Below are 19,674 nucleotides of genomic sequence, written 5' to 3' on the forward strand. Positions count from 1 at the left end.
ATACACACACAAACATATAGGTCATTATGTATGTTATTTCACATCAAAATGAAAAAGAGATGAATTCAGGGACTAATGTTTCTGGCACCTAAGTCCTTACTTGGGATTTGGAATCAAATGAACCAATTCAGGGACACATGGTCATAGGTATTGAACATTACGATTAAGTGGGACATATGTCCTTTTCTGTCTGGTTTGTCTCACTCAGCATGATACCCTAAAGGTCCACCCATGTTATCCCAAATGGCAGAATCTCCTTCTTTCCTATGACTGAATAATATCCCATTGTGTGTATGTGTGTGTCTATGTGTATGTATCTATAGATACACCGATAGATACACATACATATATTAATAAAGAAAATCCTGGCACAGGGTGTTCAGAGAGGGTCAGACCAGAAGCCTGGGAGAGGAGAGCCTAGTGAGGCAGGCAGACCTGTGCTCTGGGGCCGAGGATCTTCCAGACCATTTGCAGGCCATGGTTGCTTGCAACCCCTAGCCTTGTCTGAGACAGGGGGACAGAGAGTACCTGCATGGGAGGAAGCTGACTAAAGCAGCAGCTGGGTGGGAGATGAGACTGCAGATGCTCGGACAACACCGCAGAGGGACCAGCTCAATGTCCTGTTTGCAGGCAAGTCTTCCTGGGGCACTTCAAGTGCCAACCCAGGACCCCTTCTCTGGGACCCCCATCAACCACTCATTCCTCATACCTTCCCCTCATTCAATTACTCAACAAAGGGCCTATCCACTCTGGGTTCATGCCTAGTGGTGGGCTCCGGGGGCTCCAGGAACGACAGTTCAGGTAGAGGAGCACCTGAGCTCAGATTCCTGAACACACGCTTTGTCATTCTGGTGAGTCAAAGAAGCAGACTTCAAGACAGCATGTGAATGTTGAAGTTACCACAAAATGGCACCCACAATGAAGTATCAAAAATGAGTAGATTCAGACAAAAACAGCTAAAGGCACTGAGAAGAGAGGGGAGTAAGTGGAGTAGTAAGTGGAGTCCTTTTGGGTCCAAAGGGTCTCCACTTACTACCTGTGCCAGCTGGGAACATCTGCTTGAGAGGAAAAACTTAGGCTGCCCTGAGGAAGGGTCAGATTTAAATAGAAGGCAGGAGAAGATGCGTGGATGGAGGGGCTTAGATGGGGGGTGGGTGTAGATGGACAGAGGGGAATGTAGGTGGATGGAGGGGTGTAGATGGAGGGGGGTGCAGATGGATGGCGTATAGGTGGATGGAGGGGTGTAGATGGGACAAGGGGAATGTAGATGGATGGGAGGGTCTGGATGGATGGAGGTGTAGAGGAATGGGGGTGTAGAGGGATGGGGGTATGGATGGATGGGGGTGCAGATGGACGGGGGTATAGACGGACGGGTGGTATAGATGGATGGGGGTATAGATTGATGGAGGATGTAGATGGGGGGGTGTAGGGTGTAGCTGAACTTCATTGGTGAGTATTGTTTTTATTTTCACTGATTTTTTACTATGGTAAACAAAACCCTAATGAAGATCTATGAATTAAGACTTGGTGCACAGCTCTACTCTTTCCTTAGAATAAGTTTCTTGAATGTAAATGCTGTGTGAGAGGCACAGACCATAGAAGCTTTGATGAGCAGTGCCAAGCTGTTCCCACCTGGGCTGGGTCCTTAGACTCCCTCAGCTTTCAGTATGAAGTTACACAAAACCATTGTAAATTTGATAGGCAAGAGTTAACAACTTGCTGACTTTTACATTTTTATTCCTTTAATTAAAGTTGATACTTTTTTTCAGTTTTATTTTATTATGTTATGTTAGTCACTATACATCATTAGTTTTTGATGTAGTGATCTTTTTTGATTTATTTATTAAGCCATTTGTATTTCTTCTTTGAGTCACCTATTCATATTTTGTGTTTATTTCTTAGTGCTTGCTTTTTTATTGTTTATTTGTAAGGGAATTGCTAAAAAACCTATTGATTCTTTGACACGTTTAGCAAAAACAAGAATTCCCAATCTTCTATCTTTAAATTTTGTTTTCTGATATATAGCAATCTTGTTTATATCAATTACTATTGGGGCATCTGGGTGGCTCAGTGGGTTAAGCATCCAACTCTTGATTTCAGCTCATGTTGTGATCTCAGGGTAGTGAGATCGAGCCCTGCATCAGGCTCTGCGCTCAGTGGGGAGTCTGCTTGAGATTCTCTCTCTCCCTCTGTCCCTCCCTGCCGCCCTACTCCCATTCTCTCTCGAAAAAAAAAAAATTCTTTAGAGAAAAAAATTGGTGTGGTGCCAGAAATACCTTGTTTAGAATGACTAAACAAATATCAAGTAATATTTTTATGGTTTATTTTAGAAGTTAAGTCAACTAGGATGTATTTAGAGAAAAAGTGTTGGACATTTTTGATGCAATTCATCAGATAATGGTTTTCTTCAATTTATGTAATCAGAGACTCTTTCGAAGTAGGGACTGCTTCTGACTCATTCACTACCATAGGCCTAGCACCTAATACAGCACCTGGTCAGAGCAGGCATGCAGTAAATACTCAATGAATGAATGAATGCACAAACGAGTGTGCACTCATTCCACTGTAAAGGCATATTCTGACTGTATATGGCTACCTTGGCTTATAGAAAACTGACGTCACCAGCAGTGAGACATACATCCACAAAGAGTACCAGGCTGTAAGTACAGATATTATCTGTTCAGGAGGTTTCATTTCACAAGCTCTTCATAAACAAGGGGCTCTGAGACATTACCATTTCCCTGAAGGACTCCTCTGAGGCATCCTCAGGCCCCTTCTGGTTACCTGTGAAGACCAACTTAATTTCTTTAAGATGGTTCTTTGTCCTTGGAAACAGTGGGAAGGACTAATAACTGAGCTATCACCACCAAGGCGTGCAGGCCAGGGCACTCTCCCCTCGGCAGTGCCCTAAGGGAAGCCTGTGGGGGCCAGGGTGGGGGTCACTGTTTCCCCCTGAGCCCCCTGCAATGGAGGAAGCATCCTCTGCCATCCCTCACTTACCAGGGGGGTGGAGTGGGGGAAGGAAGAATTTTCTTCTATCTCGCCCCTGATCCTGATCCTCTGAGCATACTGACATACCCTCCTCTGAGATTTAAGCCACATGTATTCAGCCCCCATACAGTTCATCTCCCAACCTCACTGTGCACACAGTACATGTCTCATGATTTCCCTCTCTCCCCTTCACCAAGTCCTAACACGAACACAGCAGATTCCCACAACCATATGACTGTCCAACCAAAACACAAACTCCTAACTCACTGACCCCGTGACCCCAGCATGTTTATTCACACACATTCTGCTGCACATCCTGGATCTTGCCATCACTCACAACCGAGATGAGACCATTCAGTGGCCTACTCCGTAACCTCACTTCCTGGACAAAAGATCCTTCATTCATTCACTTCTGTTCCACCCGTTGATTTTTTTAATCTGAGATCACTGGCCCTTTTCTTCCAGGCTACTGTCCCCTCAGGCTCAGCAGCTTACTTTATCAAGCATAGGCCTCTCAACACTGGGTACCCACTGGGTGGCCAGCTCCACCAACACCTTGTCTTTATCCCCTTACCCTCTACTTGCTCCAGAAATCCTCAGTGTTATATCATCCCAGCTGTGCCCCTGCCACTGTCAGCTTCTCAAAATGATAATGGCTATTTGAAAAGGCTTCCCTTGCCCTCTCAGCCCCTTGTATCTGCTGCCACGATTGCTGAGGCCCATCATAGTCAAGATCCTACTTCATCAACCATGGCGTCTCCAGCGCCGGCAGTCAGGCGGCTGACCCCGCCCTCAGCTGGGACCTATCTGGAAGCTCCCCAGAGGCAATCACACCCTTCGCCTCCTCTGCTTGACCTCTGTCTTGGAAATGATTCTCCTGGGCACTCCTTCCCTTTTTTAAAATTCTCTCCATTCTTGGCTTCTTAAGATCCTACTCTTCTGGGTCGTCTTCTACATCTGTGATTGTTTCCTCTCAGGCTCTGCTGCAGGCCCCCCTTCTGGCACTTTCCTTAAATACTGGTTGCTGTCAGTACTCCTCTCATGACAGGAGGGGGCACGGAAGACACAAAGTACTAACTTCAGTCTCAAGGTGGAGTGATATGGCTGGGAAGAAAACATGGATTGATAAAACCATTTTCTGAAATAAACTTTATTTATGGAAGTCTGCCTAGAGTCTCAGTGTATGTAAGGAGAAGTCCTGCATCAGACATCAGGACTTACAGGACGTACCACAGAAGTGTGTTAAAGTGCTAGCTTTGGGATTTATAAACCTTACAATATTAAGCAAAGTGTTTAACCAGTATCATCCCTGGCTTCCTCATTTGTAAGAGGGGGGTATATGTAATTGTGATAATTAGAGATTACACATGTAAAGTGCATAAGATGCTACCTGGAAAATAAAGAGTATTCAATAATAAACGAATTATCTCTTTTTCTCTCATACAAACACACAATACACACAATTATTGCAGTTAAATAATCTAGGTCTAATCAAAAAACACAATATATATATATATAGAGAGAGAGAGAGAGGCCTAACTAAAATTAACAAGTCAGGAAACAACAAATGTTGGCGAGGATGTGGAGAAAGGGGAACCCTCCTACACTGTTGGTGGGAATGCAAGCTGGTGCAGCCACTCTGGAAAACAGTATGGAGGTTCCTCAAAAAGTTGAAAATAGGGCTACCCTATGACCCAGCAATTGCACTACTAAGTATTTATCCAAAAGATACAAATATAGTGATCCAAAGGGGCACCTGCACCCCAATGTTTCTAGCAGCAATGTCCACAATAGTCAAACTATGGAAAGAGCCCAGATGTCCATCAACAGATGACGGATAAACAAGATGTGGTGTATGTGTGTGTGTATATATATATGTATATATATACACATATATATATAATATATACATACACAAAATGGAATATTACAAAGCCATCAAAAAATTGAAATTTCACCATTTGCAATGATGTGGACAGAGCTAGAGGGTATTATGCTAAGTGAAGTCAGAAAAAGGTTTCACTCATACGCAGAATTTAAGAAGCAAAACAGGATCATAGGGGAAGGGAGGGAAAAATAAAATAAGACAAATCAGAGAGGGAAACAAACCATAAGAGACTCTTAACTCTAGGAAACAAACTGAGGGTTGCTGGAAGGGAGGGAGGTGGGTTAATGGGGTAACTGGGTGATGGGCACGAAGGAGGGCACGTGATGTAATGAGCACTGGGTGTTATATGCAACTAATGAATCACTGAACTCTACCTCTGAAACTAATATACTACACGTTAATTAATTCAATTTAAATAAAATAAATTTTTTTTTCAAAGGCCTAAACTAGGTTTTCATCTGTATGACCTGACTGACATACAAAGGGGTAAGCCTTGAGTGCGGGAATAAGTCACAGTGGATTAAAAGGCACTGAAGCACTGAGATTGCATTTGGCCAGATAAGGGGAAAGTTTTCCCTCCAAACTTTGTCCTTCAAATATTCCCATTGTGTTTTAGTTCCTATAAAGTCTTCATATTACAAGATACTCTGACAGTTACTTATACTGAATGACCAAATACTATTTGGGAAAGACACGTAAGTCTGAACAACATCAGTCAGTGCTGGTTTTGAATGCATACAGAGAACATGAGGAAAAAGAAATCTGTTACAGGGGTGCCTGGGTGGCTCAGTCGTTAAGCGTCTGCCTTCGGCTCAGGTCATGATCCCAGGGCCCTGGGATCGAGCCCCGGATCAGACTCCCTGCTCCACGGGAAGCCCGCTTCTCCCTCTCCCACTCCCCCTGCTTGTGTTCCCTCTCTGGCTGTCTTTCTCTCTGTCAAATAAATAAAACCTTTAAAAAAAAAAAACTGTTACATACCCAATACATATTAAGGCAAGTAATAACTGTCTTTGGGCAGTTTTGGCAATTTTTCCAGGAGTATTATCTCATAATTGGAAGTGTTGAGCATTGTGGTACCTAGCTCTTGCAAAGATCAGTTTAAAAAGCAATTGAGTAAGTAATTATATTTGAGACCACAAAAATTCCTTTAGAGGGGAAATGAACAGGATAACTGTCCAAATTGTATGCAAATGACAACTTGTGTTTGGGATGGGATATCTGTTGAGGAAGATGAGAAGCTCTGGAGAACTACCAGCTGACTTGATGAGTATCCTTAATGAGGATGAAGACATGGAGGACAAAGATGGATATAAAGATTTTGGATACAAGTATTTCTTGAAATATGAGTATATAATATTTTTCTTAAAAAACATAATTTCATATAACTCATGATTTTGAATAGGCATGAATAACTCAATTAAAATTATGAATAGATTTGTCTCATCTATATCCCTAGAAGTTTTATATATTCAGGCTGCTCAAAATCCTCTTCTTTGGGCACACACAGTAGGTTCCTCTGCAGACCACAGAGATTTGTCAAGGTAGAGCTTCTGAATAAAGAGGTATATAGGATGAGGTCAAAGACACAAATGTGAGAGCAAGACCATCACCATAACTCACAGGGGGATAATGGGGGTAAATGTGGGGGCAGTGAGAATAAGGAGAGAGAGACCAATCCAGAAGACCACAGAGAAAAAGGATGGATTGATTCCTTTGATGGTCCTCTGGTTTTCTATAGTTACTGACTCCACAATTTACAGCCTGGGAGCCCAAGAACAACAGTACCACAAAGAGAAATGCAGATGTTGAAAGAATGAGTAAATTCAGATGAGCGATGAGTTAATTTCACCCACGTTAAACTTTGAGTTATGGCTGGATATTGAAGTGGACATGCCCTACAGGCTGATTTAATCGTGAACTAGCCAAAATTTCCTCTAGGTATTTCAGTAGTTCAAAAATAAACATGGAGTGCCTACTCTAGGCAAAAAATTGAGGCAAACTCAATTTTTTGGACAAACTCCACTCTAGATGCTCAAAATGCTCACAATTTTAGAGGATAAGTAGAAAATCCAGAATTTCCATGGAGGAAGGTTTTAGGGGATGCCAATCTGGTTGGAAGCTGGGCTAGAGGGTTTGCCTTAACTTAAAGCAGGGTAGCACAGTGAACACAATTCTGTTTATTTGGTGTGGGAGCATGAGACGCTGATGGAAATTGAGAGACATAAGGACCCACTTCATCCAACAACTTCTTGGTTCTACCATTGAGTGAGAAAAATAAAACAAAGGATGCACAATGCACCTAATGCCACAGGAAACGCAGAGTACCCATAATAAGAAGAATATTTAGCACTTCAAATGGGAATGAAGTTCAGGTTAAAAGGTCAGAGCTGAAAGCAGAGGTTTGGCATCAAAGCTGGAAGACTACATAACCTCTCAGAATAAATGGAGTCCTGCCAAGAGCTAAAAGGTATCCTTGTAAATTTCAAAGTTAAGGGCACTTCTCCCCATGCCTCTGATTGAGATCTGGGGCTCCACTTGACAAATAGATTAAGGTCTAAAACTCTGCCGTCAATATAATAGCTGCTAGCCCCATGTTGTTATTTAAATTCAAATGAATCAAAACAAAAGAAATTAAATCTAAAAATCAGTTCCTCCACCATACTAGCCATAGCCCAAGTGTTCAACAGCCCACATGTGGTAAATAGCCACCATGCTGAAAAGCACAGAAATGGAACACTTCTCGGATGGTGCTTTAGCATTAATGGCAATAAAGACAAGAGAAGAGATACCCCTGTTCTTGATCTTCCAAAAGGGACGTGTACACCCTGTACAGAAACAACTTTACCTTGACCATAACGATGGTAACTCTTCTTGTAAGTCAACGTTAAACTCTTCAAACACTTTCTGTGCTTTCTGAAATTCCTCTTCTGCCTAGAAATGACACATAACAAGTGTTTACACTAAAAAATATCATCGAAACACAAGCCATTTCTATATACAACAACAGCATTTAACATAAAATGGGAATAGCTTTATGGCATCCAAGAAACATTTTGAGAAGAACAGAAATTTGTCTGGTTAAAAATCCACATAATTTTTGGTGGGGGTGCCTGGACGTCTCAGTTGGTCAAGCATCCAACTCTTGATTTCAGCTTAAGTCATGATCTCAGGGTAGTAAAGTTTGAGCCCCTTAAGAGTCTCTCTCTCCCTCCACCCCTCCCCAGCTCATATGCAAATGCACACTCTCTCTCAAAAACAAACCAAAAAACAAATAAAATCCACATAATTTTTTCAATAAGAGTGAAATATTAAGTCTTTTTTAAGACACGAAAACTGGCTTGATTACAATGGTTGCTTCTGTAGTCTGGTAGATTCTAGCCACAAAAACGTGTTAACTGCCTGTCTCATACACTGCTCTGCTCTGCATACTGGACATGGATGCTTCCCAAAGAAATTCCCCATGTCTAGTCAGAAGTCTAAATAATTACATTACAAACTAGCGCTTACAAACTGTTGTGGAGCATGCTATTGGGGAAAATGGTAGAGAAACAGAGAAGGTTCCACAGGGAAAGTGACATTCTAAAGGAATCTTGAAGAATCAGCAAAGGTTCACTGAAGAAGCAGGTGGAGAGGTACTACAACACAAAGATGTGGGTTAGAATTCTAGCTTACTGATTGTGTCAACTTGTGAGACGATTTTAACTTTCTTCATCTCCGATACCTCACTGATAAAAACGCGACACTAATGCCTACTTGCACACATATCGTAAGTATTAAGAAATGATGGCACAGCTGAGCGTGGTGCCTGGAAACTATGGTGTCTTACATGACGGGCAGCTCTTACCGTGGCTGCTTGGGAACTGCTGTGTGGGCCATGGGATCTCTAGTTTAGGATATGTATATGAAAAAAGGAGCAGAGGAGAAAGAAGATTCAAAAGGTGATTAGGATGAATAGGTGAGTCATAACCAAGTTGTGCAGGTCTCATGTGCACACCGAGAAATTGAGATTTGTTTTCTATAGGCGATGCAAGCCATTAAAAGACAAGCAGTGGAGAAACTATCTGGATATGTGATGTAGAGAGACTATTCAGACAGCTGTGTGTAGGCAGATAGGAGGAGGCAAGACTGGAAGCAAAGGGAATAGTTGGCAGGTGTCAGTTGGCATCTGTAAGTGCCTGGCAAACATAGTAAAATGGGTTTTCTAAAAGAAAACGAATGTTCTACAAATCCAGCATGTGTCTGCACTCTCTGGCAACTACAGGTTATGTCTTAGAATTTCAAATTTGGTTTTCTATCTGAATCTGCCTTTTAGCTTCAAATACGGACCCCAAACACAGAACAGAGTGGAGAAACACATTACTTTCACTGACCCTGCAGTATTGTTGGGGGCCAAGGTTTACTCTGACCAAAATGTGTGAGTCGGTGTCAGCCATGTGAACTCTACAATCACATGAAAAACCTTATTAAAAATTAGGGAAAGCAGCCCACAAGTACCATGTTTCAGTTTAAATTCTGTCCTAATTCCAATCTCCTTACAGGAAATAACAGGTATACCTTGTTTTGCTGTGCTTTACTTCACTGTGCTTTGCAGACACTAAATTTTTTTACAAATTGAGGTTTGGGGCAACCCTGCATCAAGTAAGCCTGTAAGTAACATTTTTCCAGCAGCATTTGCTCACTTCATGTCTCTGGGTCACATTCATGTAATTCGTGCAATATTTGAGCGTTTTCATTATCATCATATTTGTTATAATCTGTGATTAGTGATTATGACTTGCTGAAAGCACAGATAATAGCATTTTCTAGAAATAAAGTGTTTTTAATTAAGGTATGCATGTTGTGTTTTTAAACATAATGTTAATGCACACTTTAGACTACAGTATAGTGTAAACATAACTTTTGCATACACTGGGAAACTAAAAATTCATTTTAATGGCTTTATTAAAATATTTGTTTTATTGCCATGGTTGGAAACTGAACCCACAATATCTCTGAGTTATGCTTGTATTTAATTTTAAAAAGCAATATTGTTATAGGTCATAGAATATGGAGAGTGGTGTCAACAGTGGGATCAGTTCTTACCTTAGAGATTCGACTTTCATCCTTCCTCTTGGAGCTCTGCAAAGCTTCCAGATGGTGGCGAGCACTGTCATAGTCCACCAGCTTCCTGCTGCGCTTTGCAATGCGATTCTGCCAACAAGGAAATGTATGCATGGTTATAGATTCTCTTTTTGATTGCTAAAATGCTTCCATTGTCCAGAGTAACTGAGGATCCTGACTGGAGACTGAAGTGAACCAGAATTTCAGCCAACAAATGATACCTGGAAATCACACAACCACCTCCAATTCTTTACGTAAAAACCATCAGATAAATATCTTTTCTTCTATAATAATTAGGCCGATCATGAATAGTGGAAGATAGAATTTGTAGTCAAGATCAGAAAAATTCCAAAACTCGTTGAGGGGAGCAAGAAACCTATACTATCTTTTAGCCTCTATTCTAAATCTTTCAATGTTCCATTTCGAAGATCATGGAAGACTCTATTAGGCTTTGGTTTTAGAATTCTAATAACACACCAACAGAAGTTCTATAAAGCAGATTTACTTCCTAAAAAATCCTTTCTCTTAAAAGGGTTCCTCAGTCTTTTTGTTCATTAGAAGCATCTGAAGAGCCTTAAAAATATATGGATTCTTAAAGACCCCACTTCCATTTAGGATACAGACAGCTGCAATGAATGTCACTCTTATACTGACAAGAAAAAATCCGCATAATCTATAAAAGGACAACTCTCCTTGATTCTTTCAGAGACCTAAGGGTCACAAGGAAGCAAAATAATCTGAATTATTTTATTTGGGAAGAAAGACAATGTCCTCCAAGGAGAGACAAGACAATAAATTATTTGTGCCAACAAACCAGGGTACAAGTAGAAGTTGTGGACATGAAGAGGTCAGCCAAAATTTTAACAAACTGTTAGAGGCCTAGTGTGGGCTAATGTATCATTTTGGAAAGCTGGGTGCCTAAGACACAAGGGCAAATTGCACTTATGGGTAAGCTCTTCCCTTCAACCTCCATTGGATGCCATTGGGAAGAAGACACTCCTTTGCAGTACAGGAGAGAATGAGGTGAGCTATGGCTGCTACAGGGTGGGCACTGAGCCCTGCCCATCTCATGCACCTTTTTCTCTTACAAGGTAAAAGCTTTAAGTTGTTTAAGGAGGGAGCCCAAAGAGACCAGGCAAAGGTACACAGCTTGAAGGAGAAGAATAGAAGCAAAACCAATCTGGCCCTGGGGGAGGATTAAGAAACCCACCTGGCCCTGGGGGAGGATTAAGAAACCCTTCTAGCCCCTATGATATATGTAAATATCATTGTTACACAAGGAAGGATAGAAGAAAAAAATCTCTACTGATTAGGGAGGGGCATAAAACCATCTTGGGCCCATGGTCTGGCTGGCTCCTTTAACAAGCAGTGGTCTGTTCTCACTTGAGCAGGGGCAGGAAACTCCTGCCCAAAGCCAACCACAGATATGAGGCTGAATTTGCTTAAGACAGGCCAAGAACTCTGTCTTGTCTCGCTCTCTCTCCCTCTCTACAAAAAAAAAAAAAAAAAAGGACAGACCAAGGAAGTATAACAAAAAACAGCAGTGTCCCCATTACAAGTTTAACAGTCAACAATAAGCAATAGCTGCCTGCCACTGGAAGGAGGGCAAGTGTATAGAGAGAGGCCCCTTCTGCAGTACAGCCATATAAGGAACTAAGATCTGATGGGGAACAAGGACACGGAGGATAATTCTCTGGCATTCAAGGACCTACCTTATGTGGACCAAAGGAGAGGCAAAAACCAGACTTCAACCCAAGTCTGAAAACATTATAGATGTTAGAAAATAAGCACAAGGCATTAGCACCCCAATTCTAGAGGAATGTGAAAGCCATACTGTAATGAAAATAATAATAGTAAAATCATAATAACCAACAAACCTAAATCCAGCTCAATTCATGATCAGATTGATTTGCACTGCCACACTACTGGCCTGACAAAAAGGCATGTCCATTTCAAGGAATTAATATTCCTTCAGTCTTCACTATACATGATGTCTGGGATTCAGTCTAAAATTATGAAACACACACACAAAGAAAACCCATGAGAAAAGATAAAGCAATCAACTGAACCAGACTCAGACATGACCCAGATGCTGGAAATACCAAACAAATTTTAAAACGACCAAGACTAATGGAGCGCCTGGGTGGCTCAGTCGTTAACTGTCTGCCTTCGGCTCAGGTCATGGTCCCAGGGTCCTGGGATCGAGCCCTGCATCAGGCTCCCTACTCAGCAGGAAGCCTGCTTCTCCCTCTCCCACTCCCCCTGCTTGTGTTCCCTCTCTCACTGTGTCTCTGTCAAATAAATAAAATCTTAAAAAAAATATCTATGAAAATGTATCAAGAGAAATTATTCCTATTAAAACACAAAGAGAAATAAGAGTTGAAAAATAACAGAATCAAGCATACAAAACCTGTAATACAATATTAAATGGTCCAACATGGCCTAACTGGAGTTTCCAAAAGAGATGAGAGGTTAAGTCAGAAGAAATATTTAAAGAGATATTGGCTGAGAAATTTATATAATAATGATGACATCAAAGTACAGGCCCAAGAAACTCACAGAACCCCAAGAAGGGCAAACACTGAATAATATCCATCCAGACACTTCATAGCCAAACTGCTTAAAATCAAGAAGGAAAATATAAAGAACAAAGGCAAGGATTACAGAAAGCTACTCTTGAGAAACTATGCAGCCAAAATACAATGACATAACATTTTTAAAGTGCTGAAAAATAAAAAAAAAAAAAAGAAAAAGAAATCTGCAAACTCAGAATTCTATTCCCAGTGAAAATACCTTCCAACAGTAAAAGTGAAATAAAGTTGTTGTTTTTTTTTTTTTTTTTCAGACTGGGGCGCCTGGGTGGCTCAGTTAGTTAAGCATCAGACTCTTGTTTTCAGCTCAGGTCATGACCTTGCGGTCATGGGATCAAGCCCCACGTCAAACTCCGTGCTCAGCAGAGTCTACTTGGGATTCTCTCTTCCTCTCCCTCTGCCCCTCCCCCTGCTTGTGTGTGCCCTCTCTAAGTAAATAAATAAAATCTTTTAAAAAAGTCTTTTTCAGACGAACAAAAGCTGAAAGAATTCACTGCCATCATAGGAATCACACACACACAAAAGTAAGTACCAGAAATTAATAAAATTCAAGGTCAATATACATGATTTGGGTTTTTTACTTTTAAGTGCTTTAAAAGGTAATTGATTATCTAGAGCAAAAAAAAAGAAACAGAAAAAATGTATTGTGGAGTTTATAACATATGTAAAGGAAAATTTTGTGACAATAATCGCAGAGGAAGCGAAGAAAGAACTGGAGGTATATTGTTTATATAAAAGTGCTATGATAATATTTGAAGTTAGACAGGAAAAGTTAAAGATATATGTTACAAATTGTATAGCAACCACTAAAAAGTTAAATAGGTATACTTTCTCAAATAAATAAATAAATAAATAAATAAATAAATAAATACCTAAAACAAAAGTGGGGGGCACCTGGGTGGCTCAGTTGGTTAAGCGTCCAGCTCTTGATTTTGACTCAGGTCATGATCTCAGGGTGGGGAAATCTAGCCTCGTGTTTGGCTCCATGCTCAGTGGGAAGTCTGCTTGAGATTCTCTCTCCCTCTTCCCTGCCTCCTCCCCTGCTCGCCCGTGCATGCACTCTCTCTCAAATAAATAAATCTTAAAAAAGGAGGTTTAACTAATAAGCAAATAATAAGCAAATTTAATTAGTCTGATGCAAGGCCCATGCATTTGGCCTTTTTGAAAAGACCCCTAGTGGTTCAGTTACACCCAGCCAGTCCAATTGGAGAACTACTACAGGAGAAGACCCTTAAAAAACTTTTAAGTTTTATATGGTAGGAAGAAGAAAACAACACTAGCATGTTTATGGCATACAAACACAGTCACAACTCACAGATCCTCAGCAACCTACAGTATGGGTATTGCAGGGATTATTCCCATTTTACATGTAGAGAATCTCCAGTTGCATGAGATTAACTTCTACTTGTCCAGAATTGCTCAGAAAGTCTGTGGCAAAGATGAATTAGATGTCAGCTAACCCTCCCACCCCACACCAACCAGTACCAGGAGTAGAATGAGGCACATGAGACACCTAGGGCACAACATCTAAGAAGGCCCTTACTCTCAGGGACACATACCTGCGGGGTCAGCAACCAAGAGTAGGTGCCTCCTTGTATCTTGAACTCTAGTGCCCTCACCTGCCTCATCCAGTCCCAGCCTTCCTCCTGACTCTTGGTTAGTCCTCTTAACTGCTCCCATATTTCTCAGACCTACCCCAACATTCAATTACCACCTGTCACTCTATGCTATTCCTCTACACCCGCTTTGGGATGGATGAGAGGTGGGTTGGGGCACTTACTCTCATTTAGCTGCTTCCAATCTCTTCACCCTCTACACCTACCACTTCCAACTGATGTTAGTGGAAAGCATGGATGACTCACATTTCCTTAAAGATATGGAATGAATTAGTCTAGGCAGGATGCAGGGAGGCCCTTCAGGGCACTCTAGTGGGGAGAGTGTGCCTATGAGGTGACCAACTCATTATTTCTAGCAAACATCTAATTACTACCCTCAAAGGAACACTGTTCCTTGAAGCAGTGGACTTGTGTAACTCTGTGTATCTCTGATAAAGCTCTGCTTCATGGACTTGTAGGGGAGGGGCTGGGGTGGGGAACTCTTCTTTAGTATCTTCCAAGAAGCCAATCTTGATTCTTTGAAGATGAATGCGATTTTTTTGAAAAGGGCCAAAATTCAATGACTTCCAAGCCTGGGAATAAGGTGGAAGAGTACACTGGGTCATCTTTTTTTGTTCAAAAACAAGAAGTGAAATAAATAATGTGACTCATTTTCTTGGGTAACTGACAACTCAATTATAGAGCAGGGCTTACCATAGTAGAAGGGCCTGTTTTGAAGGCCATCACTCATTTTGATTCACACAATTTTGTGTTGGAAATACAAATCAATCTTATTTCCTTACCTATCTGATACTTGAAAAACCTGGAAGAAAGAATCAAATCTTCTAAGTAAGGGTAGAGTTAATCGACCTTAGCTTTTATATGGGAAATAACACAATTCTTATTTAACCTTCCAGTAATAAATTTAATTAAGTAAATTTACTAGTTTAACAGTGAAGAGTTTAATGATATGGTTCAACTGAAATTTCTTCAAATTTCCCACTGCACACTGACCTTATACAGTAAAAAAAATTAATTTATTGTATTTTTTTAAATGTCAATAATAACCCCAACTTGGAATTCACTTTGGCACACTGCTGTAAATATATGTTTAGGTGCTTATGCATGGCTGCCAAGATAGAATCTAAACTACATTTTACAATAACTGCTCACAGCTGTAAGCCTGCCTGGGTTAATGACAAGCTGGCTCTTATTATAACATTGATTTTAGATGTCAGAGCTGTGTAATAAGAACTATAACACCGGGTACCCTGCCAATCACAGTTGGAAAAGTCAAACATCACTCCCTCATGATGGTACTTCATAGTCCTTGCTGGTGAGCACCAGTAAATATTTGGAAATTTGCCTGACGTGTTAACTACACATGGACTGTTTGATTTTAATGGAAGTCAGGGAAGTCAGTTGTGTTCCATGCTTTGAAAATTCTCCACAGAGTATTTTTAATCATTAGCTTTCTTTCTATCAATAACCCATTCATTACATAATTATTCAGCACTAACTTGACAAAGTGATAGAGTCTACATCCACTTCTACCTTCCATTCAGACAGAGAATAAAGACACAGAGAATAACTTAAGTGTATCTTCACAGAAAAAATGTCTTTCAAATATTAGAAACAGCTACTGTGTCTACTCCTTAATTCCAAATAGCTTCCTTTCCTAGTTCAACACTGCTGTGTCCTCAACTCTTTGTCATATGAAATGGTTTCACAATTGTCCACCTTGGTTGAAATGCTATTCTAAATGTGACTTCAGAGAAAGGGAGATTATTTCAGCCTCTTTCCATGACACAGGCAACACCATGACATATATTTTACTTATTTTAAAGCACCCAGCTAGATGACATTATTCCCAAATCTCTAGTGTAAAGATGGTTCAGTCACTGGAGGATCATCTTTGTGCATGACCTCAACCATGGACCTCAAGAAAAGAATTGCTTAAGCAAAAGTTCTACTGAGTTCTTCATCTTTCTGATGTGGAACAAACGAGACAGTCAATATCATCCATCATGATTTTATTTAATTAGTTAATTTAAATATTTATTTACTTTTAGAGAGAGACAGAGAGAGAAGAGAGAGAGCATGAGTAGGCAGAAGGGCAGAGGAAGAAGGAGAGAATCCACAAGCAGACTCCCCACTGAGTATGGAGTCCGACATGGGGCTTGATCTCATGACTCTGAGATCATGACCTGAGCTCAAACCAAGAGTTAGACGCTTAACCAACTGAGCCACCCAGGTGCCGCCATCATGATTTTATTTTAATCTATGTTTCAATGCAGGTACTTCTGGGTGTATTTGTCTTCTAAAATTATATGCTCCTAGAGAATATGGCCAATTTCCAAATTACTATGGCTGGGCAGTACCGTAACAACCAAGATACTCCACATTTTTCTGATGATACTAAGTTTTTGTTCCTGAAGCTGAACAACTTTTCAAATGTGTTCTTCTCTGGTCAATCACAGCCTTCATTTGCTTAATACTCTTAATGTATATTATATGAATAATTTAGACTAGTTGCAAACTGCTTTGAAATTTTCAAGTATGAGGTCAAAGTTTTCCCATATCCCCTTCTGATTTATTAGGGACTGATTTTTATGGAGATTAAATTACCACGCAACAAATGATATTCTGAAGTGTGATAATGATTCTGAGACTCTCTGCTCCACAAATGTTACAAATTCTAAGACAAAATGTGACTGTCCACCAAATAATCTGAAGATATCCCAAGACACATTCCCTATAGGCTAGTGCATGGCAGCCTCAGAGAATCCTAAAATTTTTTCAATTTAATTTTTAAATCTCTCAGAAAGTTTTAAAAAACCAACTTACACCTTTTAATGAGGACACAATCATGCAATGGCTCACGAAAGTGCTCTCCTACCTATTATGATAACGTCATTGAGAATCTATCGTTTGGATTTGTTCTCTGTGACATTCTGCCACCAAGGCTAATTAATGTACCTAGTCTGGTCCACCGAGGCTTTTTATATGGTGCCCCTGTGTCCCAAAACACATTGGGATGTTGGCCAATTAGTTTAGGTATTATGTATGGGACCAAGGAAATTGACATCATTTACAGGAGTGCTGCTCTGGCTGAGAAGCTTCACTATGTTTCATGGCCAAGGCCAGTGCACATTACTGCAGCTAGTGTCCTGGTGTTTGGCAATGGCTACAAAGCAGGCCAGAGAAAAGTGGAGCTTCACATCAGAAGTCACCTAATTAAGGCTCTGCAGATGGATGGATACTGGTTCATGGCCTCCTTCACCCTATAAGAAGGGCAGCACCGTGGTACTTACCTGGTATTCCTCCTTGAGCAGGAAAAACAACCGGGTGCAGATCTATTCATGCTACCATGTGCAATGTACAGCCCTGATGGTTTAAAAACCATCTCTACCTCCAAGGTCAATTCTAAATCTATGATGTTCAATCCTCCGCTTATGTATTTCCCATCAATGAATCCAAGTGTCAAATAAGACAAATATTTTAGATGAGATATTTTTAGACCCAGCTGCAAATGTATTTGAAATGCTTCTATCTTAACAGTTCAATCTAAACCAGGAAATTTTAAGGAGAGAAAACATATGCAGGTGTGCTCTGAACAGTAAACAAGGAAAGATTGAATCTTGCTCTCAGGTTTGCAATGAAGTTTCTCCTTTCTTGGAAACTGCTGTTTATTCTAATGAAAATTCTTATCAAATTCTACACAATAAAAAGGTTGGAACACAAAGATTGGAATTTTTGGTATCTGGTTTGCAATTTTATATCTAGAGTATTAAAAAGATGTCTATAGAGAAACAAAAGCTGAAGCAGTTCACTAAAGGGGAAAATGTGAATTCTGTGGCTACATTTCATTTCAAAAGATAGGAAAAAGATAAAATTTCCATGCTTAAATAAATGAAAAGTGACCGTGTTTGATGTCAGTTTGAGGACTCTGAATTCGACTGATCTCTTGCCCATGTTTCAATAAGTACATAGAACCATTCAATTCTTCCCTTTATAGACAAAAAGTAAAATACCTTTATGTCAGGAAATTGGCCCAGATAGGTATCCAGTGTCAGCAAGGACCCATCCACTAGTTTTTGATGAAAGTCTTCCCATAGGACATCACATTTCTAAAAGAAGAAGAGAAATAAAGAGATAACTGCTGAACGTTTTTAATTGGATACTTTTCACCGAACCTCTAAAAAAAATCAGGAATGATAAAATTAGATAAAAAGTACTTCCTTGGATAATAGATGTTAGGAAAAAAAACATGGATTATTTAATAATACAATAAAATTTCAAGGCAATTTGGCTACAACTTATTTTTTTTATTATGTTATGTTAATCATCATACATCACATCATTAGATTTTGATGTAATATTCTATGATTCATTGTTTGCATATAATACCCAGTGCTCCATTCAGTACGTGCCCTCTTTAATACCCAACACCAGGCTAACCCATCCCCCGATCCCCTCCCCTCTAGAACCCTCAGTTTGTTTCTCAGAGTCCATAGTCTCTCATGGTTCGTCTCCGGCTCCGATGTCCCCCCCTTCATTTTTCCCTTCCTACTATCTTCTTTCTTTTTAACATATACTGTATTATTTGTTTCAGAGATACAGGTCTGTGATTCAACAGTCTTACACAATTCACAGTGCTCACCATAGCACATACCCTCCCCAATGTCTATCACCTAGCCACCCCATCCCTCCTACCCCCCACCACTCCAGAAAACTGTTACCTGAGATTAAGAATTCCTTGTATCAGTGAGATCATGATACATGTTTTTCTCTGATTGCCTTATTTTGCTCAGCATAATACCCTCTAGTTCTATCCATGTCATTGCAAATGGCAAGATTTCATTCCTTTTGATGGCTGCATAATATTCCATTGTATATATATACCACTTCTTCTTTATCCATTCATCTGTCGATGGACATCTTGACTCTTTCCATAGTTTGGCTATTGTGGACATTGCTACCATAAACATCAGGGTGCATGTACCCCTTCGGATCCCTACATTTGTATCTTTGGGATAAATACCCAGTAGTGCAATTACTGGGTCGTATAGTAGCTCTATTTTCAACTTTTTGAGGAACCTCCATACTGTTTTCCAGAGTGGCTGCACCAGCTTGCATTCCCACCAACAGTGTAGGACAGTTCCCCTTTCTCCACATGCTCGCCAACATCTGTCATTTTTAGTCATTCTGACTGGTGTGAGGTGGTATCTCACTGAGGTTTTGATTTGGATTTCCCTGATGCCGAGCGATGTTGAGCACTTTTTCATGTGTCTGTTGGCCATTTGGATGTCTTCTTTGGAAAAAAGTCTGTTCATGTGTTCTGCCCATTTCTTGACTGGATCATTTGTTCTTTGGGTGTTGAGTTTGATAAGTTCTTTATAAATTTTGGATACCAGCCCTTTATCTGATATGTCATTTGCAAATATCTTCTCCCATTCTGTCGGTTGTCTTTTGGTTTTGTGAACTGTTTCTTTTGCTGTGCAAAAGC

General features: G+C 40.3%; 1 protein-coding gene across 1 annotated transcript in view; it reads right to left on the reverse strand.

Annotated features, from left to right (window-relative positions):
- Positions 1-19,674, reverse strand: part of AMPH (amphiphysin) — a 299,364-nt gene that overhangs the window by 115,036 nt on the left and 164,654 nt on the right. The window contains exons 5-7 of the mRNA XM_064575587.1: positions 18,200-18,295; positions 9,962-10,069; positions 7,725-7,810 (exon numbers count right to left, since the gene is read on the reverse strand). Coding sequence (XP_064431657.1) covers positions 7,725-7,810; positions 9,962-10,069; positions 18,200-18,295 — 290 coding nt within the window. The remainder of the gene's footprint in view (positions 1-7,724; positions 7,811-9,961; positions 10,070-18,199; positions 18,296-19,674) is intronic.

This window comes from Mirounga angustirostris, unplaced genomic scaffold (genome assembly GCF_029215605.1).
Source record: "Mirounga angustirostris isolate CCGP_5_RB_7025 unplaced genomic scaffold, mMirAng1.0.hap1 SCAF_12, whole genome shotgun sequence".
NCBI classification, from domain to species: Eukaryota; Metazoa; Chordata; class Mammalia; order Carnivora; family Phocidae; genus Mirounga; species Mirounga angustirostris.